The sequence below is a fragment of the Perissodus microlepis genome, chromosome 23 (genome assembly GCF_051167445.1).
Source record: "Perissodus microlepis isolate ML-2025 ecotype Zambia chromosome 23, ASM5116744v1, whole genome shotgun sequence".
NCBI classification, from domain to species: Eukaryota; Metazoa; Chordata; class Actinopteri; order Cichliformes; family Cichlidae; genus Perissodus; species Perissodus microlepis.
The window spans coordinates 17219753-17246219 of record NC_140482.1 but is presented as its reverse complement, the minus strand read 5'-3'; the positions used below and the strand labels follow the sequence as shown (position 1 = coordinate 17246219).

The 26467-nt window shown below is 39.0% G+C and overlaps 2 protein-coding genes and 1 non-coding gene across 3 annotated transcripts in view; all 3 read right to left on the bottom strand.

Annotated features, from left to right (window-relative positions):
* Positions 1-12730, bottom strand: part of LOC146361180 (uncharacterized) — a 56623-nt gene extending 43893 nt beyond the window's left edge. Inside the window, exon 1 of the mRNA XM_084921638.1 lies at positions 12460-12730. Coding sequence (XP_084777764.1) covers positions 12460-12535 — 76 coding nt within the window. The 5' untranslated portion in view covers positions 12536-12730. The remainder of the gene's footprint in view (positions 1-12459) is intronic.
* On the bottom strand, positions 9648-9721 carry trnai-aau (transfer RNA isoleucine (anticodon AAU)). The gene has a single exon. It is a non-coding gene; the product is annotated as a tRNA-Ile (tRNA).
* A 10057-nt stretch (positions 12731-22787) lies between the features above and the next one.
* On the bottom strand, positions 22788-25337 carry LOC146361179 (CD48 antigen-like). Its single transcript, XM_084921873.1, has 5 exons — positions 25283-25337; positions 23773-23925; positions 23508-23633; positions 23246-23412; positions 22788-22889 (listed from the first exon to the last, which is right to left on the bottom strand). The coding sequence occupies exons 1-5, from the start codon at positions 25335-25337 to the stop codon at positions 22788-22790; spliced, it is 603 nt and encodes a 200-aa protein (XP_084777999.1).
* Positions 25338-26467: the final 1130 nt, after the last annotated feature.

Below are 26467 nucleotides of genomic sequence, written 5' to 3'. Positions count from 1 at the left end.
AAATTTACAGTTGAATGCGTTTACCCGCACATCACTCACCGTTAATGCGGGCAGCTATTATTTTAAAGAGGCTCTTGATGCCAAATAAAATAAAAGAAATGCTCCCACCTGCTTTTTGGAGTCGTACCAAGAAAAACTAATGCACAAACTAAGAAATCAACTTGTACTTACACGTGTATCTCGATAACAACATTTCACTGTGCTCCTGGCTGCTTTTTCCCAGTTATCAAATAACTCAAATTCTCCAAAGTCAACGAGCAGAATAAAAGAAAGTTCCCTGCAGGGCATCTTTAGCAGAAGCTCAGCAGAAATCAACACCCATGACCCCCCCAACCCCCCCTCCTCTTCCTCTCTCCTCCTCCCCCCCTGCGGTATGTCAAAGTGAGTTTCTGGCACGAACACGAGCAGGGCATTTACAAACAAGAGGGGGTGAGACGGTTGGGATTCACGAAGCGGCACGGGAGCTTGAAGGCAACACAGTCGACTCCTTTTTTGGGCAATCCCCAACTGAGGAGATCTGTTAAAGAAAGCAGGTGGTAAAGAGACATTAAGCAGTGTGGCGTCAAGCTTGGTGGCTCCTCCTGAATGTGACAGCAAGAATAAATGAGAAGTGACGCCTCTAATGAGCTGACTGACAGGAGAAAATTAAAAAGCAATAACCTGGCGTTCTAAATGATTAAAAGTTAAAAAAAAAAGAAAAAGAAAATGATTTAGCAGCCCACATCTGTGATATTATCTTCATGCCAAAATCCTCGCTGTGGTCTCACCTGTCAGACACTCTGCAGCAGGAGCTCGAGGGGACGTGAACTCAAGGCCTCAAGTGCTGCAGGTTCAAATTCCTGCAACCCAGATACTGGAATTCAGTCCTCATAAGCGTTGTGGCGCTCTCACTGAGTCATAAAATGACAAAGAGCACAAAAGCACTGAGGCGCACAAAAGAGAGCTTCTCAAATACACGATACGAACATCAGACACCGTCCCGCTCCAACAAAAATACTGCGTTTAGGCCTAGTTTTGGTACTGTGTAGGCAGCAAAGCTGAGGAAATAAGAACTAGTGTTCCTAAAGCACAACATGAGTACAACATGGGATATCAAACCCAAACATCACAAACTCAAGAAATCTAGTCAAGAAAACCATCCGTTCTGTATCCTTCATAATTCCTCTGTGTCGCCTTTAAGATGTCAGGCCAGTTTCACTCACATCAACTAAAGTAATCGGCTCAGATGCCCAACAGTGTTTTGTAGACATCAACCAGGTACACTGGTGGTCCCTGAAGAATAAGTTGAATAAGAATAAGTTTAAAAACCACTTGTTTTGTCCATCTGAGATGCCAACATGATCGATTTACTGGTAGACAATTACAAGGTAATCAGGATAAACCAGTTATTTTTCTCTACTCTGTTTTGTGACAGTGTTTTTCCTTTCCAGAAGAGAACTTCCACCCTTCTCTAAAACCCCACTTTCATTCTTCTTACAGGCCACGGCAAGTTAAGTTAATCAAAGCCAACATGAGAGAAGGACAGACAAGTGATGAACAAGAATCAGAAAACGACTTCAGCTGCTGAGTCGTGTTAAATAACAGTTATTAATGTTGCTACAATCAGGCGGCCCTAAAACCACAAACACCGTGGAAACCCTGCATTTGGTGACACATTTTAGAATATCGATTCACGACCTCCTAGTCTATTTTTTAAAGCTGCTGCTTCAGTCATCTTCATCGAATGGTGCAATTTGTTATACTTTATTCTTACCATAACCTAAAGCAGGTGGAGGATGGCTGCAGATCATCCACAGGATGAGAGCCTTCCTGGAGAGGAAGCTGATAAATATTTGCAGAAGGAAACCATGAAGGTTAAGAAAGCAGATTGTCTGCTGTTAAGGTTCAAATATTGAGGAAGGAGAGTACAAACAACCATTGGTCCAGAACTTGGTCAAACAATTGATTTTAATGAAATACACGCGTGGGAAGACCAGCTCCATTCGCAGACAGGGCTGATCTTCGACTTAATCAAAGCATAAACAGATATTTTATACCATCAGGGTTTGAATTTAATGACGCCCCCTCAACGTCAGATCCATTTCATACATAGGTCAGATCAAAACCACAATGACTTTTAACACAGTTTGAAAAGAACATTGTCTCCGTCTTCACGGCAGGTACTTCCTGTCCCTTCTGACTTTCACTTCTCGTCTGGAAGACAAGACACTCATCCTGCAAGAAACTGTTCCTCTTTTTGCAGAGACAACAAGAAACTGTTCCTCTTTCACAGTTGTGAGCAAACATAACTAACCTCTCACCTATAAATGCGTCTATCTACTGTGTATGTGTGTGTGTATGTGTCGTCCTTAAATGCTCTCTCATCTCACCCGTTGCACTTCTGACCTTTCACCAGAACAGAGGCTCATCCTTACATGTAATCCTCAGAATAACCTGCACTTAGACTCTGCTTTCGGTTTCACTTCTGCAAAAGGCACACTCTGCAAACCTGCAATTTCCTGTCAGCCTGCCACTTAGTCTTTCTGAAAGACACACTGTTTAAAAATCTGAATGCAATATCAATACTGTAGATTATATTATTAATGCAATGGTAATGATGATTATTAACAATAGCAGTAAAATAATTTCCCTGATCTCCACACTGCCTACTATCAGTGTATACAGAGTAGACAAAATATTCAGGATATTATACTTTTTCTTGCAACTAAGGTTCCTTTTGTCAAAAATGGAGGTAAAGAAAGGAAGGATCCTAATTCCTATATAAAGTCCCTGCATTTTATTTCCTGATCATAACCAGTGCCATTAGGTGCAGGTTTCTCACATATGCAGACTTGTGAGAATTCTGAGAAAAAAAAACTTTTATTCAGGTGTTGCAGGTAATCCAAAGACCAGCCTTAATTGAGAGAACACACAAAAAGGTGTGCAACATGGACACAGTATGACTCCACAAAGAACAGATCCAAGCTGAGGTTTAGGCACAGGAGGTGATCGGGGCGAGTGGAAACACCAGGGTAACAGTGTACAAGTGAAACTAATCAAGACAACAACAAAAGAAATAAAACTAATAACAAGGCACCAGCAACAGAGGGCTAATAAAAATAAAACTGGAAGTAACAAAATGAGGAGTCACATGACCGAAATGACAAGATGCACAATTACACTAAAGAGCACATGTAACGCATATCTGTAATAGTCTATCAAACTAAACTAAACTACCCAAGCAATCCATCCACTCTATTCCAATTTTCTTCATCAGGGTCGCATTGGGAACAGAATCCATGCCAGCTACCAACGGCTGTAAGGCAAGGTTCACCCTGGACAGGATGCCAGTTGGTCCCAGAGAGGCAAGACAACCACTCATACTCATGTTCACATCTACGGGTAATTTAGAATCAACAATTAACCAAACTCCACTAACTGCATGTCTTTAGACTGTGAGAGAAAGCCAGAGCACCAGAGACACAGGGAGAACATGCAAACTCCACGCTAAGACACCCGAGCCAGATCGTGGAGTCAAACCCAGGACCCTCTAGCTGTGAGGCAATAGTGTTAACCACCACGCACCATTCTTCCCAACTAAAATCCAAGAACAACAGCCAGATAAAAGACCAAATAATGATTAAAATGCCACCAAATAACCACAAAACTCACAGACTATGGCATGGAGTCAGGTGTGGATGTGCTTTTAGGTCTAGATTAACATTTCATATTGTACACACCCCCTCCACAAAAGTTTTAAGACATTGACAAATACTCTGGCATCAGCAATATTGTGTTTCTAAAGTGCTTTTCCTCAACTGGTCATGCTGTGGTTTCCACTAAAACCCTTGTGAATTAAAAGACTTGCAGCCTTTGTTAGCAGCTGGCCCGCCCCCTCTGATTGTTTCAAGCACTGGAAATGAAACAGTGGTTCCTCCTCATGACGCTTTCAGGACAGATTATAATGCACAAAAAGAAAAATGATGAGAGTCACCACTCATAAAACCCAGTGATGTTTCACCGTAAAATGCCTTTGTAGACAGCAAATTGACAGCAATGAGTGAGCCAGCGCACAGAACTATGATTAATGACCTCTCAGTCATAAACAAGCAGCTTCTGTGTGAGAGGTGGCGTAACCTGCGATTGTGCACTGGAGACATTAGCTTCAGGCAGAGTTCTTCAACTTGCAAAAGCGGTGATGTTATAACAGAAAGCACCTGGAAACACAGGGAACTTACACACTTTTTTCCACCAAAGTTCAAAGATGAATGTTTTATAATCAGCCAACTTCAAGGTTGACGGGAACAATTCCTGTTCACAGCTGTGCAACTAAAGACCTTGGGCTTATTGATAAGTCTGCAGTAACATGTAAACAAGAGGATATAGAAGGCCGATAGCAGCATTCATGCAGGAATCTGGACCTGAAAAGAGGGGGAAATGCAGTTCAGCACACAGACTTTATTAGTTTATGCTTTCCTTGAGCAAATATCAGTAAGACCCAGAAAGGCTGGGAAGCAGATAATGAATTAAATAATACAATGTAGGCTGTGATAAACTCTGTCCCTCACATGACCCTAAGTTGGATTAGTCTATAACCTGATTTTGTATTCTGAAATATAACCAGTAACTATGCCTACATAATAAATACAGCCCAGTAAAGGAGCCATTGTTTCTTCTGGTGGTAATAAGCTTAAAAAGACTATAACAACTTGTCTTATCCTGGTGTTTTCTTGGCCTGAATTTGGTCAGACCCAGCAGAGAATAAGGTGTTGTAGCTGCAGGCTGAATAAACTCCAGCAGATCAGCTTCATAAAACAAACTCCTGACACTCCTTGTTCTCCACATCGCCTCAAGGAAATTTTTCCACCCACGTTTATCTGTGATTACACCTTTTGTCCTTTTGTGTGTTTCAGTTTCAGCTCTGCTACATCATCGAGATGATTAGACCTGCACACTGTAACCACTGAAACTTCAAAGCTCTTTTTAAAAAAGGCACTAATAGGTGTTTTCTACCTGCTGTCAGTTATGTAAATGTCACACAGCTGAGGTGAGAGCTCAGGCTGAGGGACGAGAGGATGTTTTGCTTTCCGTCCTCCATCTTTCTGTGAAGCCTATCAGCTGTGCCATCTGAAGCGGCTCTTCAGAAGCGCTCCGTGTTACTGGGGAATGCTTTGTTTTCCCAGCTGCAGTGCTGGTGTTTTGAGGTGGTGATGATGGTCCCGGCACACTCAGCCGTGGCTCGGTTCTCTCACCTGCTCTGCTCTTTAAGATCTAATCAGCAGACATCCACAAATAGTGTGTGAATGTATGGAGGTCCTGGCTTTGGATTGTGTCCCAGTGTTTGGGACTTGAACATGACACAAGATTTGCTTCTTTGTGCTGCACCACCTGCTGTGTGAACATCTACAGTTTGCACACAAACCAAACCCTGACCTAAGCTTTCCATCACCCCAAAGCTGTAGCAGCTTCTAAGAAACAAATGTGCAACAACTCTTCTTTATATCTTGCTAGGAAAACGTGAAATACATATAAAACATATAAGACAAAAATAGAGTTTGTACAATTCAAACAAGCTTGATGGTCAATATTTCGAAGCTTTCTTGTCATTTCACTAAGTAGTCTTCAGAATTAGTTCTCCGGCCTTCTTGAAGGACATTCAAAGCCCTTCTTGGGATGTTTCTGCCTTGTTGAGGCCAATCCATCAAATCAAAATGTTTGGGGTCATTGTCATGCTCTCCAGGTGGTCCACGGTTTTTGATGACAGTTTCTTTTTCATTTCTGATGAGGCTTCAGTGAACAGTAGATGGATCAACTGAAGGTCCAGATGCATCTCTCAGGTTCTGTGTCAGGTCTTTTTTTGGACTTTTCTCTGTTTCTTAAGGAAATGACTGACACTTCTCTTGTTTCCTCAATTTGTTTAAGGACACACTACACACCAACTGTGATATGCCAGGGTTTTAGCTGAGAGCTCTTAATCACCTTGTTGGTGCAGAAATATCATTTTCTACTGGGCAAGATCAGTCAAGATCATGGGCTGAATAAAAAAGACGGGCGTAGCTCTCAACAAGCTACATCCAACTTTTGGTTGGTGTTGAAATTTGCCACATGACTAAGAAAAGACAAGCTAAGCAACTGGTCAAGATATTGTAGATAAAGACAAGTCAAGATAATTCAACGTAGGTTTGGATGAGATAAGTCACGACATGTGAATCAAAGATAAGATTAAATCTTAATGACACCCATGACAGAAACATGCAGCTCATAAGGTATGATCATTGTGTAAAAAATAAATTCCCAAATTTTTCAAAAGCATCTCAGATGAAGGTCCGTTAGATACGAATAATTAAAATGTCATGACAGATTATATCTGAAACAGATGAGTCAAACAGTGAGTCTTTATCAGGACTTGACTGCAGCATTCAGTCATTAGTGGTGAGATGTGTGTTTATAAATCACATTTAGAGACACCACACTGACTTACAGTAACCACAACTGTTGTTTTCACATAAACAAATGTCTGATTCACATTTAAATCTGACTGATAAGAGTCAAACAATGATTTAATCTTGATTCATGTTATGTTTTTACTGCTGTACAGGAAGAAAATCTTCATTGCTAATTATTTTCTATATCAGTAAACAAGATTCAGTGCCAGAAAATTGTGAAAAACGTTGTTATAATGAGTGTTTGCTTGTAAACTCTTACACGAGCTTCAACCTAGCCTGCAGCTATAACATTTAGATGTGTGGAATTCCCAAAGTCAGACAATAATGTTCAACCTGTGCTTGTATTTCATGGGCTCGAGGCATCAACAAGAAATTTTCCATGAAGTGCAACACAGACAGTCTTGATGGTAGAAATGGGCCTTGGGTTCAGACAGGCTGGTCTAGTGGTACATTTGGAAAATAGAGAAAAAAAAAAACCCCCATCTAATTATCCCATAAGCTCCCCTGTATTACCCCTGCTTTAGACCCTAAGGCACCTGACAGTTATGTTTACAGCCATTCATTTAGTGCAGCACGGTACATGGGTTTTATTATCCCCTTTTCTTGTACAGGGAGTGCAGAATTATTAGGCAAGTTGTATTTTTGAGGAATAATTTCATTATTGAACAACAACCATGTTCTCAATGAACCCAAAAAACTCATTAATATCAAAGCTGAATGTTTTTGGAAGTAGTTTTTAGTTTGTTTTTAGTTTTAGCTATTTTAGGGGGATATCTGTGTGTGCAGGTGACTATTACTGTGCATAATTATTAGGCAACTTAACAAAAAACAAATATATACCCATTTCAATTATTTATTTTTACCAGTGAAACCAATATAACATCTCCACATTCACAAATATACATTTCTGACATTCAAAAACAAAACAAAAACAAATCAGCGACCAATATAGCCACCTTTCTTTGCAAGGACACTCAAAAGCCTGCCATCCATGGATTCTGTCAGTGTTTTGATCTGTTCACCATCAACATTGCGTGCAGCAGCAACCACAGCCTCCCAGACACTGTTCAGAGAGGTGTACTGTTTTCCCTCCTTGTAAATCTCACATTTGATGATGGACCACAGGTTCTCAATGGGGTTCAGATCAGGTGAACAAGGAGGCCATGTCATTAGTTTTTCTTCTTTTATACCCTTTCTTGCCAGCCACGCTGTGGAGTACTTGGACGCGTGTGATGGAGCATTGTCCTGCATGAAAATCATGTTTTTCTTGAAGGATGCAGACTTCTTCCTGTACCACTGCTTGAAGAAAGGTGTCTTCCAGAAACTGGCAGTAGGACTGGGAGTTGAGCTTGACTCCATCCTCAACCCGAAAAGGCCCCACAAGCTCATCTTTGATGATACCAGCCCAAACCAGTACTCCACCTCCACCTTGCTGGCGTCTGAGTCGGACTGGAGCTCTCTGCCCTTTACCAATCCAGCCACGGGCCCATCCATCTGGCCCATCAAGACTCACTCTCATTTCATCAGTCCATAAAACCTTAGAAAAATCAGTCTTGAGATATTTCTTGGCCCAGTCTTGACGTTTCAGCTTGTGTGTCTTGCTCAGTGGTGGTCGTCTTTCAGCCTTTCTTACCTTGGCCATGTCTCTGAGTATTGCACACCTTGTGCTTTTGGGCACTCCAGTGATGTTGCAGCTCTGAAATATGGCCAAACTGGTGGCAAGTGGCATCTTGGCAGCTGCACGCTTGACTTTTCTCAGTTCATGGGCAGTTATTTTGCGCCTTGGTTTTTCCACACGCTTCTTGCGACCCTGTTGACTATTTTGAATGAAACGCGTGATTGTTCGATGATCACGCTTCAGAAGCTTTGCAATTTTGAGACTGCTGCATCCCTCTGCAAGATATCTCACTATTTTTGACTTTTCTGAGCCTGTCAAGTGCTTCTTTTGACCCATTTTGCCAAAGGAAAGGACGTTGCCTAATAATTATGTACACCTGATATAGGGTGTTGATGTCATTAGACCACACCCCTTCTCATTACAGAGATGCACATCACCTAATATGCTTAATTGGTAGTAGGCTTTCGAGCCTATACAGCTTGGAGTAAGACAACATGCATGAAGAGGATGATGTGGACAAAATACTCATTTGCCTAATAATTCTGCACTCCCTGTATGTAGGATCGTATATAATGGAAAAGACGCAATTTGGCCACCCAGGGGACCCGACTGCTTATATACACTACATAAACACAGCTACAGTAAATTTAGGAGGCGCTAAATTCAGAGAAAGACAACCGAGAGGGTGTAAATTCTGGAGAATTTACCTTCATATTGATACAGATAGTAAAGTAAAGTATAACTCTATGATCCTCATTCTTTGAGTTCCCTTATTTGGTAAACTCGCTTTTCTGCAACCTGCTTTCCCAGAAATCCTGTGAAACCTGCTGCATTTCTATCACATTACCTTTGCTTTTGCATTTCAGCCACTAACCTAAAAGTTAGTATTGCCGACATACCCTTGACAAAGAGCCAGTGGGATTTTATATAGTCTTTGTTGGAGTTGGAGTTGTGTAACTGTAAGGCTGTATTAAGTTTCTGTGATCAGCACGACAGCAATGCTGGTTCAATTGTCCCCAACAATCTCTCAGTCCTGCTTAACCACTTGTTGGCAAACACCGTCTTGGGCACAAGCAAAAGAATTAAAAATTCCAAAGTGTAACGTGAATATATCTAAAGCGTACCTCATGCACACTGCCAAAAATCAAATCAACATAGCCTATTGAACTGTTGCTGTAAAAATGCCAACTAGTTTCTGGATTTTAGTATTAGTTACATTGGTATGATCAAAAAATGCAACTGTGTATTAGTTCTGTTGATGGTAAAAATTTCTCTGATTTTTAAAAACAACGTATCTTATAAAACATTGTTCTGGGTTTGTTACCCTGTTATAACACATCCCACCTTTGAGTCATTTCTCACTAATAATAAAAATGTATAATTTATTAATCCCCGTGCAGAAATTACTCTCTCTGCATTTGACCCATTCACTCAGTGAAGCAGTGGGCAGCCACTAAGCAGGCGCACCGGGGAGCAGTGTGTAGGGACAGTACCTTGCTCAGGAGTATCTCAGGGTAGCCGTTCAGTGGATTCGAACCCCCAACCTTCTGATCATGGGGTGCCAACTCTACCTACTGAGCTATCCCTGCCCCAAAAGCTTGAAATGGCCCGTACGGGGATCGAACCCGTGACATTGGTGTTATTAGCACCACGCTCTAACCAACTGAGCTAACCGGCCACTAACAAACAGAAGAAGAAGAAAAAAGCATGTTCAAATATTAAAACTTGAAGAGCCCTGTCTTTTTTTGCCAAAGTAGGGAAAACTTATCATAGTAAAATCCTCATCGATATTAAAAATTGTGGGTTTATTTTATTGAATTTTGAATTTTGGACACATTTTTTTTTTATCATTTTCTTTTTTATTTATTATAAATCTAAGAAATTATAGTTGTACCCCTGAACTACACGCTCAGTTCAAAGGCCTGGATTCTTCCATGAAGGTAGCTGAAGCATTTCTGCATATATAGTGCTTTGTCTCTACATGATTGTGCGGGCATGCCTGAATGTCAGCATAATGTTGTGTGTGTGTGTGTGTGTGTGTGTGTGTAGCCTGCAGAGGAGGGAAACCACAGCCAGGTAAAATTAGACGAGTTGAAGTGTGTCTGGGAGGGAACGATGAGCCCTGAAGAGGGGAAAATCTGAACAAACTGCATATCACCAGCCTCAACACACACACACACACACACACACACACACACCTGCAATAGCCTTAGCCCTTGAACCTACTTGTAATCTTTCCTTAAATATTTGTCTTAAAGAGGAGCTTAGCTGTAAAGTGTAATATTTGTATAAAACACCAGCACACACACACAGACATGGCTATGGGTATGAGTGAGTCAGAGCCTCAAACTGAAGCCACTGTTAATGTGTGTTTTCACACATCGTTCAAACAAGTCAAAAAAAACCACAGCGAGGATTAAAACGACTACAAGGAGGTGCAAAATAAGAAGGCAAAGGTCCAACATGTTCTTGGAGATGCAAAACAAGCACAAGGAGAAGATGAAGATAATGATTAAGTGATTCAACATGAAGCTGTGGACCTGGGTAACTTACGAGAGGAAGACGTTATGATTATGGTTGGTAGACACTGATCTGCTGCACCTGGTTGTTACTTGGCTGCGTTTCTTTAAAAAAAGTAAACACCTAAACGCTATCTTTTTCTGATGAAAAGCTATTACAGTAATCTACTAGATTATTAATCTTTATTCATCTTTTATTGGGCGTTGGTGCAACTCCTGAACTCGGATGATGGGTGACAGGTCCACACTAATGTGTGAGATCCTGTTGTGAAGTCAAGCTGAACATTGGACATCACCAGGTTTACGGTTTGAAGGAAGGGCTGGATCAGAAAATCAAGGGCTTGTCAGCCATTGTCCCATTCTAAATCTACAACACAACTAAGGATGCAACTGGAAGCGTCTCTTAATCGTATGCTGTAACCTTCCACATTTCCTCAGGTGTACCTCTTGAGAAATGTAAGTACACGTCGGGTCAACGGAGAACACAACAATTGGCATGGAAGCTCACAGCGTGGGGTTTAGATTTAAGCGTTGAAAAGCCAGGGCATCGATTTACTGCCAAAGTCTAAATCAAGCTTAAAGCACAACCCTCATTATTATCTATTTTTTACTTTAAATAATTTATAATGTCATAAACATTAGGCTTGTATTGAATAAGACTCAAAACTAGAGCCTGAGGCCATGAACTCATCAGAAAATTGACTGTTGAGGTCTTCATTAAGTGAACCGTAAAGCAATTTTCCCCACAGACTTCTAAACAATCAGACCTCTTTTTGAAACGAGACTGTTGGCCATTAGAGATAATGCCGGTTTAAAGTAGTTCAGTACTGGTTTCACTTTTCAGATCCATTATTTTAATAGAGTCTATAATCTAAAACAAGGTGTTTAGCTCCACTTCCTTTAAGCCATCTTTGTTCTGATTGGCTGTCCCGTACAAACAGAAGGTCTGAACAACAGGTGGGTGGGGTTTCTGTGCTCACAGCCATCGTTGTATGGTTGAGCTGAACAATGTCAGTGAGAGCCAAAAGAGGTAAAAGCTTTTGAAGAAACATACCCCGCCCAGAATATCTGAAGCTATGTCCACGTTTAGAGTATCACCATTGGAGCGGCATGTATGTGACAGAAAATAATCATGGGACTATTCTAAAAATGAGTCAGCGCTGACATTTATCGTCAGACAGTATAAAAGTTATGGCTGGCCGACGTCACATATTTTCTAAAGCCTGGAAACAGAGTCTAGAGGTCCGTAACTGACCGCTTTAGCTTCAGGTCGACCTTTCTGAATGCACAACAGCTACACTATCAACCACAGCAGAATAAAGCGTCCCTTATCTCAGAGCTGTGAGGGGCCTTTTTATTTGTCTGTGCCCCGGGGCCCAGCGTCTCATAGACGCCCATGTGGTGCCAAAGGAAGCCAATATAATAAATGCAAAGTCCTCAAATGGAGGAAAGCACCAGAAATTCTTATTTCAGAACAGGTCAGTGCACAATCTGTAGAAATCGCATCCCTCTGTAGTAGGTGCACTCTTACAGACAGGACAGCAGTGCATGTCTCTGACAGCGGAGGAGATGATGAGCTATTCATTATTCCCAATAAACAAGCCCAGACATTCACACCGACCACGATCTCATTCCAGCCTGGAAAAAAAAACAATTCCAAGCTTTCAGGTCACGTGACTGAATTCACTGCTCAGAAATAGTTCATGAAGTCAGAATTAACAGTTGAAGTTACAAAACTGGACGTTTTTGGATTAACAATTATTAGAAACTCCGCGATTTCGCACCATTTTCAGGTTTTTACGTTTTACAGTATTTTTGCAGCACGTTTTGATTCTGCAAAGCTCAAAGGAGTATTTGAACACACGTATGAGAAAATAAAATAAATGCATCCATTTACCAGTTTGCTGAGACTGCGCCTGTGCGGCCACCAGCAGCGCGAGGATGCAGGTCCAGCACCTGTCGCGTGCACGCATCCCTGCGGTGATTATCACTTAGTGAGTCTGACACAGAAAGCAAATAAAATCCCTTCAGACGCTTCGAGGAGGTCGTGTGGTTGCTGTCATCTCCAGCAGCTAGTGGAGGAAAATAAACACCACCGCGAGACAAGCTTCACGCACCGCCTGTATACCTGAGGAGGACAAGCGCACCTTTACAGCACAACACTATGTAAAAAACTTTCAAGCCGGGAGGAGAGTCACAGCACAACTTCCACCGTGGGCCTTTCAAAGTAAAAGCCTGGATGAGAACCACTGGATGCAAGGGCGTAGATTTGGTTTTGGCATTGGTGGGGACGGATGATTCAACCACCAAACCCTGCCCTGTTTCTTTTTTTTCTTTCCTTTTTGTCTTTGCTTCTTGATTAAAAAAAAGGAGAAATATACTTGTCTACATATGCTATTCTACGTGCTTTTAAACCATTTAAAATTACAAGTCATAGTTTTATATGTGAATTATATAATGTTAAGTTACTATTAAACAAATGACTAAGTATTTTATACTTTAGTTTACTTCAACCATATTCCATATAAATCAGGTATCATACAAAAATGAAAATAGCTTAAAATATATGGGGCGCCGTTTGTAAAGTGAAACATGCTAAAATTAACGGCAACATTTTTCCACATTTAGCTCAAAACAAGTAATTTTTTACAACATTTAGTAAAATATTTGTAACTTTTCATATTTAAAACAGAATTTTAAATGTTAAATCTAAATGTTAAATGTTAAATCTAAATATTGTATTTAAATCTAAATCTAAATGTTAAATCTAAATATTATATTTAAATCTAAATCTAAATGTTAAATCTAAATGTTAAATGTTAAATCTAAATATTATATTTAAATCTAAATGTTAAATCTAAATGCTAAATGTTAAATGTTAAATCTAAATGTTTAGGCTAACATGCAAATTTATTGCACGGATCAGCGGAAATACCAAAATAAAAGCTTTCCGAAAACTTCCGGTGCAAAAGTGTGCCGGTAGTGGTCAGACACGTTCTCACTCCCTAAGCGTAATAATTTTCGCTAGGTGACAAATTGTCAACATTTTATGCTTTCGGGTACCCAACACGTTCCTAAATGACTGCATCGGAAAAAGGAGAGCACGTGAGAACCGTTTGGACTCAATCTACACATGTTCGTTCATTTTCTAAAAATCGCTTTGGAAAACACTATTTTATGTCATTTAACTGCTAGTAAAGGTTAGGAATAAGGTTATAGTTAGGGATAAGGTTAGGTTTAGGGCAGGAAAACATGGCTGGAACGTCTATTATGGCGGGACCGTCATTCCACTGGAATTCAGCCATAACCCAGCACAGACCATGAGAAAGCACGTCCGGCGATTTAGCTGAAAACATCGGAAGATCCGTTTTGTCGGCCATCCAAAGGTTCAGCAGTAGTGCACTCTTAGCAGCTGCAGTCTCCACTTCACAATCGCTGCAGCACATGTCCAGCAAAATCGCTGGACATGCTCGTAGGCAAGAAGTGAAGCAGCACATGGCGGGGAGAAGTGAGGGGGAGAGCAGACACAATTTTGCACCGGAGGTTTTCGGGAAGCTTTTATTTTGGTATTTCCGTTGATCCGTACAATAAATTTGCATATTAGCCTAAACATTTAGATTTAACATTTAGCATTTAGATTTAACATTTAGATTTAGATTTAACATTTAACATTTAGATTTAAATATAATATTTAGATTTAACATTTAACATTTAGATTTAACTTTTAACATTTAGATTTAACATTTAACATTTAGATTTAAATATAATATTTAGATTTAATATTTAACATTTAGATTTAACATTTAGATTTAACATTTAACATTTAGATTTAATATTTAACATTTAGATTTAACATTTAACATTTAGATTTAACATTTAGATTTAATATTTAACATTTGATGAAAAGTTACAAATATTTTACTAAATGTTGTAAAAACGTACTCGAAAAAACATGTTTTTGTAAGGTTTTGAGCTAAATGTGGAAAAATGTTGCCGTTAATTTCAGTATGTTTCACTTTACAAACGGCGCCCCATAAAAATACAGTCATGACAATAAAAGAATATGACTTTAAGGACTTAACAACATTACTTCAGTTATACTACACCAACATCTCTTATACATTAGCACTAAGGGAACACTTAGTGACCTGGTGGTTTTTGTCCATAAAACTACTCATCTAAGATTACCACAAAGTAACAGATCTGTTAGCAAAATTATGCAACATTTTAGCCACACTATTGCCCCTATCAAGTCAGTGAGCTGGGATGTTTTACTCTAAACATGAACTACTGTTACAGCAACAGACATGGACTACTGGTGTCCCCCACAACAACTCAATGTCCACTATGTGAAGGAGCCAAACACATGCCTTCTCCTCTCATTAACTGAGATAAACTGCTGGCATATTTGTTTTACATCTATACTGTCCAGTCTCTCCTGGTGGACATGGCAACACGTTATTCATGGTTACATACAATTTTAGACTGATGTGGGCCAAAGCCTAAAACAATGTGCCGGGAGTTTGCTGTTCTCCCCGGTTCAGATATTTGAAGTTTGCACAGCTACATTCTCGCCTGAAATTTTTTTAAAAGTTTAGTAATAAGAGGGGTACTGAAATTCGGGATTGTCCGAGAAAAAACGGAAGGGTTGGCATGTATTGCCTTGCATAGCCTGTAACGTTATTATGCTGGACAGATTTTATGAGTGAACTTGACTTTAAGTGACTTACAGGTTTCTTTGAAAAATACTTTCTTATATCCAGGTTCTTTTTGCTGCCATCCTGCTCTCCTCCTCGCAGCGCAGGATTGCCGCTGCTAAAACTAAACAGAGCTCCCAAATCTACGCCCTTGACTGGATGAGAAAACCAGCATGCTCTCAGTATGTCTCAGAACTGTGCAACTGCTAAGGAACACACCACAAGCCAACTTTTAGGGAAAGATTTGAAACGTTCAGTTTATGCAACAAAACGCAAACAGCAAGCCTGATCCAACAGAAGAAACTTCACTGGACATTGTAAGACTGAAAACAAGAAAAATGCAACGTATGCAGCAAAACCCTGATCCTGAGGAAGGGACTTCATCAGCCGCTGTCCAGGCTAAAACAAAAGCAATGCAGCAAAACCCAAACCCAAGAGGGAAAAACTGAGCACCAGATGAGGCTGCCAAACCAAAGGGTAAAAATAAAAAGAATATGCAGAAAAATGCAAACCCTAAGACACCCTGGACAAGGGCCTTGGCCACATCTGCCCAATGCCCACTTTAGACCCAATAATGGGTCATCTCAACCAGAGCCTAACCCTCACTTCATACCAAATGGTGGCAGACCTCCATATAATATGACTGACGAAATGGCTGCGCTGAAATTCCACCTGCAGGAGTCTCAGCACATGCAGAAAACCAATCTTTACAAAATGGTAGCTGCAAACCCCAAAGCTGCCAAGACTAAAACACAGAAGGATTGGCTTCACCTGCAGCTAAAGTGCTGCAGAGAAAATGCTGAAAAATAAACATTCTCGAGCTCCAAGAACAGCGGAAACAGGCTCAGAGAAACAGACCCGAGTCCAGAGGAGAACTTCACCCCTGAGGTAAATGAGGCTCCTGTTGAAGACAGCAACACAGCTGTCACAGCTGAGTGTGGACGCTTCAACACAAACTACAGAAGCTCCACACACAGACTCTGCAGACAAGAAAACCACTAGAGAAGCTGAGTTGGAGGTCCAATGTACAAAACAGCACGAAGAGACTGAACAACTCTGCGAGCAGCTTCTTAAAACTCAAAAACATCTAGAAGAGAAAGTTGCAAAGTGCAAAGAACAAGAACAAAGAGCTGCTGTGAGTTCAGTGAGCTCAAACTCTGCACCAGTGAGGCTCTTTGTGAGAAAAATAATTTAAAGGCACAAAACTTAGAAGAAGAGCAAAAAAACCAAAGCTTCCTACCTGGAAATCATAGAGAAGCAAAACCAGGAGAACACAGCCATGAAAAACCAACTCAGGCAAACAGAAGAAGAAAAGATATGACTTCAGGAGTCTTTGCAGTCACTGCAAGAGACAAGAAAGAAACAAGAAAATGAGTACAATGTTGGCAAACAACAGAATTCTCCAGCCCAAAATGAGAGACTCAAGGAGAATCAGCACAAAAAAGAGGTCAGCGCTTCCAAACAAGAAAATCCAGAGGCCCAAGATGAAAATGTGCCAGAAGGAAATCCCAAAAAGAAAAAGAAGCGTAACTGTTTCTTTAGACTAGTCACTTAGACTGACTTCAACTCAGTCTCCTATAAAATCACAGTAATATACAACTAAATGTTAAGAGCTACTTCCAGTGCCTAAACGTCCATTTTAAGGCATATTTCTTTAAACATTTAGTTGTATATAAATTTGTCATCCCCCCCTTCCAACCGGTTGTTTCTCCCTTTTTAAAGGTAGTTTTTCCTCTCCACTGTCGCCAAGTTCTTGCTCACATGGGATTGTTGGGTTTTTTCTTTAATTCAGTTCAGTTAAATTCATGTTTAAATTCATTTTGTATGTAAATACTGTTGAATCGAACTGAACTGAATTAAAGAAGATTTTTAGGAGACGGAGTGAGTCACTGAGTGAACCAGGGTATTATAACATCTTGTGTTAAAATGTGTACAGCCTGGCTGAAAACTTGTTCTGTGAATGATTTCCACTGTAGCTGTGCTGTTGATGCCTTTTGAAAGCATTCCTAATAGCATCTATCAAGCAATATGCCTTGCTCAATGGTTCATGGAACTATTAACAGTTTTGGTGATTGGCTTTAAATTCTATAGCTTTATACTGGTAAACACTTGCGCTACACGTGGGAGAAAGGTAGAGTCAGGTCAGTATCCAGTCATTATTATGAATGTTTTGTCTTTGGCATCCACAGATGCAGCAGCTCATAACAAAGTGGTGCAAACAGAGTTGAATCCACATTTGACCAAGTTTGCCAAAGAGTTCTTGCTGACTTCAGTCAATCTGGAGACTTGAAGCCTGAGAAGCATGTTTTCAAATAAGTTTCTGAGGTTTCTGAGGTTTGAACTCTCACAAATATCCCCTCAGGGTCCAAGAAAGCTCTTAAAACAACTAGTTTTTCAGCAAATTTTAGAGAACGTCTCCAAACATTGAGGCCCTAAATTTAACACAGTAGACTTTTCTTAATATAAACTTTATGCAGAGATTTTGGATGATGGAGAAATAAAAGACAAATCCAGATTAATACTATGCTCTCCGTGTGTTTCAGTCTCTGTTAAGACATGTTTGCCTGCAGTTTGGCACCTGTTTGTGCTAAAATCTGCATTCCATGATTAGAGTAAAGCTTTACATGATGACAGATGCCCCTGAACTACACCCACAACCTATCTGCAAGGGGGAAGGGGGACCTTTGGAGCCTTTACTTAAGTGCAACTCCAGATAAATTTAGAAGAAAACATCCCATTATGAGGAAAAATGACAATAAAGGACTATTCTATTCTATACAAGTCCAAACTCTCAAACCACTTTGCTATCTGCAAAGAAGTCTTTGCATTTTCCTGTTTGTGGAGACACATTTCTTCCTCTAAAAGTCAGTCATGATGATATGTATGCACCTTGGTGGGCACTTTCTCTGAATGTCTGTATTTTTCACTCCTCAACACCAAATCATTAAAAAACATATACAATCTAGGATCCATCAACCTACAAATTTGTCACTGGAGCAGCTCATATTTAGATTAGAAAGCAGGTGAGACTTATAGCAAGTTGTATTCAGAACTGAACTATACGACTGAACAGAAAAATCTGTCCGTGTTTGGTTCCCATGCTCCTCATTTCCCTGTGAGTCCTGTCTGCACATGTAAAAGTAGGTCCACTTTCTACTGTCGTTCAATCATCACTCGCTCTCCTTGAAAGGTGTTGTTTGGTGAGACCCTCCCTGTCCTTCATGCTTCAAAATTTAAATTTCATCCATCTTCTTTCCAGCTCTGGGCTGTCAAGCTCAGGAAGACTTGTCTTGAAGTTAGCACTTACAGTATGTAAACTAATGTGTTTGAACACATAAGTGTGTCCTCCCACCGACCTCCAAAGAAGAAGAAAAATAAGCTCTGTGTCACCTTTTTAAAGAAGGCTTGTTGACCTTCAGCCACCAGGTGACACAAATATTCTGCTGGCTGATAAACTGCTAGGAGACGGCCAGATTCAAATCTGGAAACTTTCCTTGCATATTCTGTGCCATGTTATCATCATTGCACCTTTTCATCCCTGCAGATTCTAGCTGCCCTAGCTGCTGGGAGGACACACTTATGTGTTCAGACACATTAGTTTAAATACTGTAAGCCACTGAGCTCACGAGTTTGGAGTCGCTATCAGAGGCCATAAATCTGAAGACAGAGGAGATGCTGTCTGTGTCAAAGCCGGGGCCTGATTCTTCTACCTCTGCAACCCAGTGGACAGGTTAGTCACCAGCATCCCTCGGCTATTCAGTCCCAATCTTTCTAACTATATGTTTTTGTAACTGTGTTTTCATTTTAAAACAACTATGTGCATAATAATTATTCTGCATTTCTTTGGCATTTAAGTGCAAATGACTAGTTAAGGAACAGAGTGAATGCTAGTCATTATCCTTGGAATCCCAGTGACTAACAAAGGGATGCTAGTGACCACCAGGGAATTGTCAATCCACTGACTAGCTTAGTAAAGCAGGAATTACACTTTCTGTAGCTGTAACTCTATTAGGATTTCTCCTGGGTATGAGTGATGTAAATTTTGTGTAAGAGTCTATGCAAATGGCTGTTTTCTTGTAATTCTGCAGACTCGTCTGCACAGAATTTGCATTACAGTGTATGAACTGCAGATGTTCCTCAGGCAGTGTTGTTATGTGAATTCAGTTGCAAAGAGGGTGATGAACCGAAAACCTCCTGATTACTTTGGTCACTAGCAGGTTACAGCGGTCTCCAGCAGTTTGCATGGAGGTCGTCAACTTGTGTGCAAGCACTCATCAACTACTGCTGGAGTGGTAGTGAAACTCTGAAAAGTGTGATTCAAACAGGAAATGGAGAATGCTCGCCTTCAACGTAAAAGTTGTACCTATGTGCTACTCCCAATATGTTTCACAAGGTGCAGCTTTTACTCTGAAGGCAAACGTCCTCTGTTTCCAGTTTTAAAGGAACAATTTCACTACAGAGTGTTTGTAGACAAGTCAGCATCTTCCATTCAAACAACGAGGAATCGCAGCAAACTGCAAGGCAAGTTTTACCAACCGTTCGGGGAATAGAGATTTTTCCCTCGGGGCATAGTGCTGACTGGTCGTTGGGTCTATGTGACTTAGGCCTTACATTGTCACTATGACTGTCACACATCCAAAATGGCAAATAGGTTATTGTCACGTGTTTAGCAGTCACATGAATGCAAGACCTCAATATGCAAAGATTGAATTAATGCAAATTTAAAAATAGATATTTCTCCTAAAAACTTCTTTCACTCTCGACATTCACACATGAAGAACAAGCCTACCAACACCGTCTGACAGCTGCTGCTGTTGTATTGTAAAATCAGTGATTGTATAAAGGATTTTTACTAGTTAATGGGTTAAACATAGTTTTGAAAGCTTAAATTCTGGTGAAACTTCTCCAACACATGTGTGCATTATACTGTAAAGATCCTAATTAAAGTAAAACAAGGCTTGGGCTGTACTTTCATGCCATTCCAATTTGTACCACTAGACGATGCAGTGGGTCTGTGCAATCTTTCAATCAATCTTTAGGCTAAAAAGAAAAGATAGTATAGAAAAGATAGTATAGAAAAGAGTATAAATACAAAAAGTCCCTGTAAAACACAGGAAAACACCACAGTCTTAAGTTTTCCGAATGGGTTTGAATGGCAGTGGGAAATTCCTGGAAACACATGAATGCAGAGTAAATCACTCCAAACAGAATCAAATGCAGGTTCACTCGCTTACTGTGACTCAGTGATTTATTATTTTGGACAGTGACAAATTAAATGACTCAGTAAGAAAAGATCCAGCTGTTCCATGCTTTCTCATTCCTGCACCCAAAATAAAAAATTATGTGCAAGACCAATTTGCCACTAAACATGCTCACATAATCTGGATCTTATTATAAACACAAAGCAATTTCCATCAGTGTTGATAAAGCATGATACAAGTTCGTTTTTAAATAATTTCAGCTGGAGATTTGTATTGTTTTATTGTACGTTTAAGTTCTGAAACCAAACTATCCATTAATAAGGAAATAAACCTCCACATCCAGTTATTGTCGTCTAGCTTTACAGACCGTCCACTAGTAAAAGCTGAACCATCTGAGTGTATGGCGACCTCTGGTGGACAGATAAGGATACTCGCCTGCAGCAGCACAACAATGTAAACAAGGATTACATTCATAAATATATTCAATAAAGGACTGAAAATTCATCACATTTTTGCGGGTCTTTGAAATTTTACCATCAATTATCTGTAAATGTTGAATACTGAATGTGGCGACACTGACATGGTATCTGTAGTATATTAAAAAAACAACATATTTACCAAATACGCACGAGTCTCCGCCTGTGTGTGCGTGTATGTGTCTTGATGACCACTGAACACACAGACACACACAAAGTAAAATTTTCTGTTCTCTTCTCTCACATTGACCACTTCTGCATGAACACACAGAACATACTGACCAATAGGAAAGTTCCCTTCACCCATTCAGTGACTGAGGACAGTTTTATTTGGCGGTGTACTTTGTAAATATCTCATTTCTGTACACTTAACCCCCATTTTGCTGCAAAGGTCACAGTCACTGAGGAGGAACCTCTAGTCTTCAGTTTCTGGCTTCTGTTGTCTCGTCCTCCTGTTTTCACTCCTGTATGGGTGCCTCTTCATCATTTGAAGTCTGTGCAGACTTCTCTGTTAAATGACGAAAAGTGTTTCACTGTAAAGATTCCTCTGACACGTCTAAAATTAAAGTCTGCATCATACATACCCATATGGAAAAGATATATATAAATCTTATAAAGTTTGTATGTCTTGTGTGAAACTTGTATGAAAAGCATACAAGAGTGAAAACAGATATAAGATCCCTTGAAAAATTATATAAATGAAACTTGTATGTTTTGGATACTTCCTAAAACAATATATGAAAGTAATGAGAAAGTGGCCACTTTCATGAGTAAATCATATAAGCCTTATATGATTCACTATATGAAGTAGGCCACAAGTCTTTTATTTTTAATAGTTTTTACTATTTCTTTTCCATATGGGTATGTACTGCAGATCTCAGGATAACTGAGCATTACTAAGCAGGGTAATTTAAATCCATTATAAAACCTGAGGATGAAAGTCTTTAAGGAGTTCAGTTAAACGTTTTAATAGAATAATCTGTTTGATTTTGGAGCCATGTGGGCGCTAAGCTTTGTATTTGCTCTTGTAGTTTTAGCATTCCCTTTCAATATAATCAAGTTGTATTCACTAGGATCATTGATGGAGCCTGGATGCATTCCCTGGTCCTCTGCAAGAGTCACTGTTAAATGTTTAAAAAAGACCATCAACCATCACTCTGCATCTGTCACACCCTGTGAGTCCCACCTGTGTCCATCTCACTGAGAGATCGATTGAAACTGACTCAGAATTCATTTGACTTCATCACAGGTCGCTCAGGCTGAGCATGTTTCCTCTATGTGATTAAAAAAATTTACTTTATTGTTATTATTTGACATCTGCCATAGAATTTTTTTTAATATAATAACTGTACAAAAGATGTACATTTTTAGGATATTATATGTGTTATTAATAGATTTGATCTTTAAATCTGAGCCGTTTTAAACCAACTTCAGCACAAAACCTCCACCCAATCTCCTCTTTGTCCTCTTTCCTGCTGTCTCTGATGTAATCAGTGTCTCTGTGGTCGGGCCTCGCAGCTCAAACATACAGTAAAATAAAGAATAATATAAATAATCTCTGTAAGTTGAAATCTTAATAATAAAAAGAAAAAGTATACAAATAAATAAATAAATAAAATGCCATTTTAAAAAACGCAGGCAGAGTAACTGTAATCTTTTTCTGGATTCTTACCTAGATTAGCTTTTATGTGCTTGTGCCAAATAAAGAAGCCAGACAGGGCCACCACAATCAGCAATACAATAAATACTAGTCGTGTGAACATAACAGCAAAATTTCCTACAACAAAGAAAGAATAAATTAATAACACTGTAAATGTTTACAAGAATGATGCACATGTGTTGGTGTGATAACTAACTGCTTGTGAATGGGATGATGACGTCATCACTGCGTTCACTGCTGACTGGGTTTTCCAGCTGACAGCTGATCGGTTTTCCAAACCACTTTGTATCATCCTAGAAATGTAGAGAATCAAAAGATCAACTGAAATTTAACAGAATTTTCGGGAAATATAAAATAAAAGTGCATGAGACCATTTCCATCTATTACTGTTACGTGCTTGTTGTGAGGTGTAATAATGTACTGTATGTTTAAAACAGCATCACTCTACTGGGGCAGGTCTTATTCCCTGTTTATCCAAGCTAAAACTAGCTTTAGATTGGCTGCCCCTCACCTGTTCAACTTCTTGTTAATGCATTTATCTGACATGGCTTACATGGCTAATCAGGTAAATGACAGCAAATTGATACATTTAAGTAGACAAAAAATGAGCAGCTGACTTGTTATGTGAACAATCAGATCCTGTTTGTACCGTTGCTATGCTGAGCTGATTGCTTGAAGACTGAACTCTTTGCTTGGCACTTATCACCCAGGAATAAATGACTGGTTTGACGCCTGTGATGCTGGCTTCACAGGTGAGAGTACAGATGGTCATCTCAGGGTTGCATGATTTGGAGACAGTGGGTTTGGGGACAGCAGCTGATAATTAAAGGCAGCAAACAAACAAGCTTTTTATTTTAAATATGGTGAAAAAATGATTCAAAGAAAACTTCAGTCTGAATTCGTCCGCTTACAGAGAACAGTGATTTCAGTCGGGTTCATGACTTTGTTGTTGATCTCTGCTGTGTAGATGCCGCTGTCCTTTACAGTCAGGTTTGAGATGGTCAGAGCTCCAGTGTTGAAATCAAGCTTACACCGACCTAAAAACATGACCATAGTAGCACGACGTGTTTCAATAGATTATTAGGTAGTTTCACAAGTTTTTTGTCTGAAGATGGCAGCATGAAAACATCATCATATAGTCTGTGTATACACAGAGTTGTTTCCTGTTAAATGTACCTTTAAACTCCCGGTATGCAAATGTTTCCTGTCCGTACCACTCCACAGCGATGTCCGGGCCGTGTTTCCACGTGATGCTGGTGATGAGATTAGACATGGAGGCTGGTGATAGGACAGCTTCGTCTCCCAGTTTCTTGTAGGTGGCCCCATTGACTGCAAAATAAAAACATGACTTTCTCTTGTTTTTAAGCATTTGCAGCAAAATGTACAATATCAGAAATATCACAGGTTAGCATAACTAGCAATGAAGCTACAATATGTAACCAAGTACCAGTGAAAGATACTATTTTGATTATTGCTGATGGTTCATTAATTTATGACCTTATAAATATGACTTTATACTTTGCAGTGTTCATTGGTTAACTAGCTATAGTTAAAAATGTGCCTTTGAAAGTACAAATTAATGATTCCAGCTTTTCCAAATATATATAAAAACAGTTCAGGCCCATTTGGGGGCTCCTCAAGCTGAACTCAGAAGGACATTAGCTGTCAGTGTCCACAAGAGCCAGGATATCTTCTGTTTTGCCCACCTTCACCGATGATGACTTCACATTATAAATAGAACTTTTAATTGACATTAATTAATTAATTCACTTTAAACATGGCTTGAACAGAATGACTGACACTACACTGAGATGACAGACTACCAGTCTTTTCTCCCCTCTGTGAAGAGAGAACCTGTGAACCTGATTCTGCGCATTAAAGGGAGAATTTGTATGAATTAGAAAATCTTAATGTAAATGCAGCTCTTGTCCAAGTGTGGCAGTGCAGTTTCTTATGTCTGTTACTTCAACTGCTGAAAGTAAAATGGACTACCATCATGTGGTTAAGAGACTGAAAAAAAGGTAAAAGAAACGACGCTGTGCATGCTTCCCCTCTTATCTGCTTTACCAAAAACAGTTATTTAGCTTACTTAGTTACTTTTGAGACTTTGCCTCAGGTTTGATAACTAAAGTGTTCATCCTAAAACTGGTATATTATACTGAAAATTTACTTTTATTACTCACTCTGAATCATTCTTAAATACTACTACTGCTATTTAAATAACTGGGCTGCTTTCAAAGGTAACATTAAAATATGAACTCTGTTGAACCGTGGCTTGTAAAAATGAAAAGGATTGAATGTGTTTGCAAGCAGTTTGCATGCGCTTCACTATTAACACCTAACATACATTATTGGAGGGTGACTGAAAAATTCCACCGCTCTATCTTTCAAGTTGTTAGAGTGAAAATATACCTTTAGTTGGTTTTATTTTTGGCTCACTTCTTGTTTTCAGTAATCTATGGGACAACCTGATACCTTTTAAAATGCAAAGAATTCAAATTTTATGAACATTTAAAATAGCTGCAGTCATACGTGATACATAGTGTGTTTAAACATCATTATTAATTATGTGAAGTAAGTTCTGTAAACCTTCACATATAACACTATAGGTTATATGTGTGCAAAATAGACATCTTTAGGTTGAGGCTATATTGATTACGTGTTCATACAAAAATACAAAACTCACCTGAGATGACTCCTATTGCGATGGTCAGAATCATGAGTCCCACAGACAGAAACATCCTGTCAAAAGAGTCAAAAATAAGATGGAAAACAGCAAATAATCAGCTGATTATATATATATATATATATATATATATATATATATATATATATATATATATATATATATAATCAGCTGATTATTTGCTGTTTTCCATATATATATATATATATTATATATATATATATATATATATATATATATATATATATATATATATAATATATATATATATATTATATATATATATATATATATATATATATATATATATATATATTATATATATATATATATATATATATATATATATATATATATATATATATATATATATAGGGGGAAACAGAGAGAAAACTGCAACAAGCATAGACTGACAAACTGAAAACGAGAAGAGGAATTAAAAGGTGGCTCCTCTGCAGAGGGCGGCTCGATGAGCTATCTACTGAAATATAGTTTGGTTGTACTTTTACATATTACTTTTACATATTCAAGTGTTTATATGTTGTGTGTAATTCCTTTGCATTATATTTATATATCTATATATATTTAAAATATGAACCTGAATTATTCTGTAATATTATAAAATAACCAGAAGTTTAAAGTTAAGTAACCAAATATAATCTGCACTGCAATATTAAAGTGATAGTTTACACATTAATAATCATTCATCATTAACAATAGTATTGATATGATTTGCACAGTGTGTCATTTTACGTTAGGTATTCTAAATATATTTGATGCATACGCCATTGAGCTGTTACAAATTTAAATTTAAAAATAAAACAGGAAGCTGAAAATAAAAAATAGCCCAGTTGCCTAGCAGCTGAACTCTGCATCAGATTAATAAGCACAGACCGCAGCCACAGTGACGTCATCTAGTAGTTTGTGAAACACTGAGGTTTTCTATACAAGTTGAGTGAACAACGAAACACAACTCAAACATGAAGAATAACCCTTTCAAATGTGCCATTTGCTCCTTTAAGTTGCTGAGTCCTGATTGGGCCTCAGACTGGTTATCTAATGCAACAGTGAGCTAGACTTAGCAATCTGTAGTCAATTTATGGAAAAGGCACAAGTCTTTGAAGGCAGGAGATATTTTTAATGTTCATGCGTCAGAGTAATTTTTTTGTATTTTTATTATACATC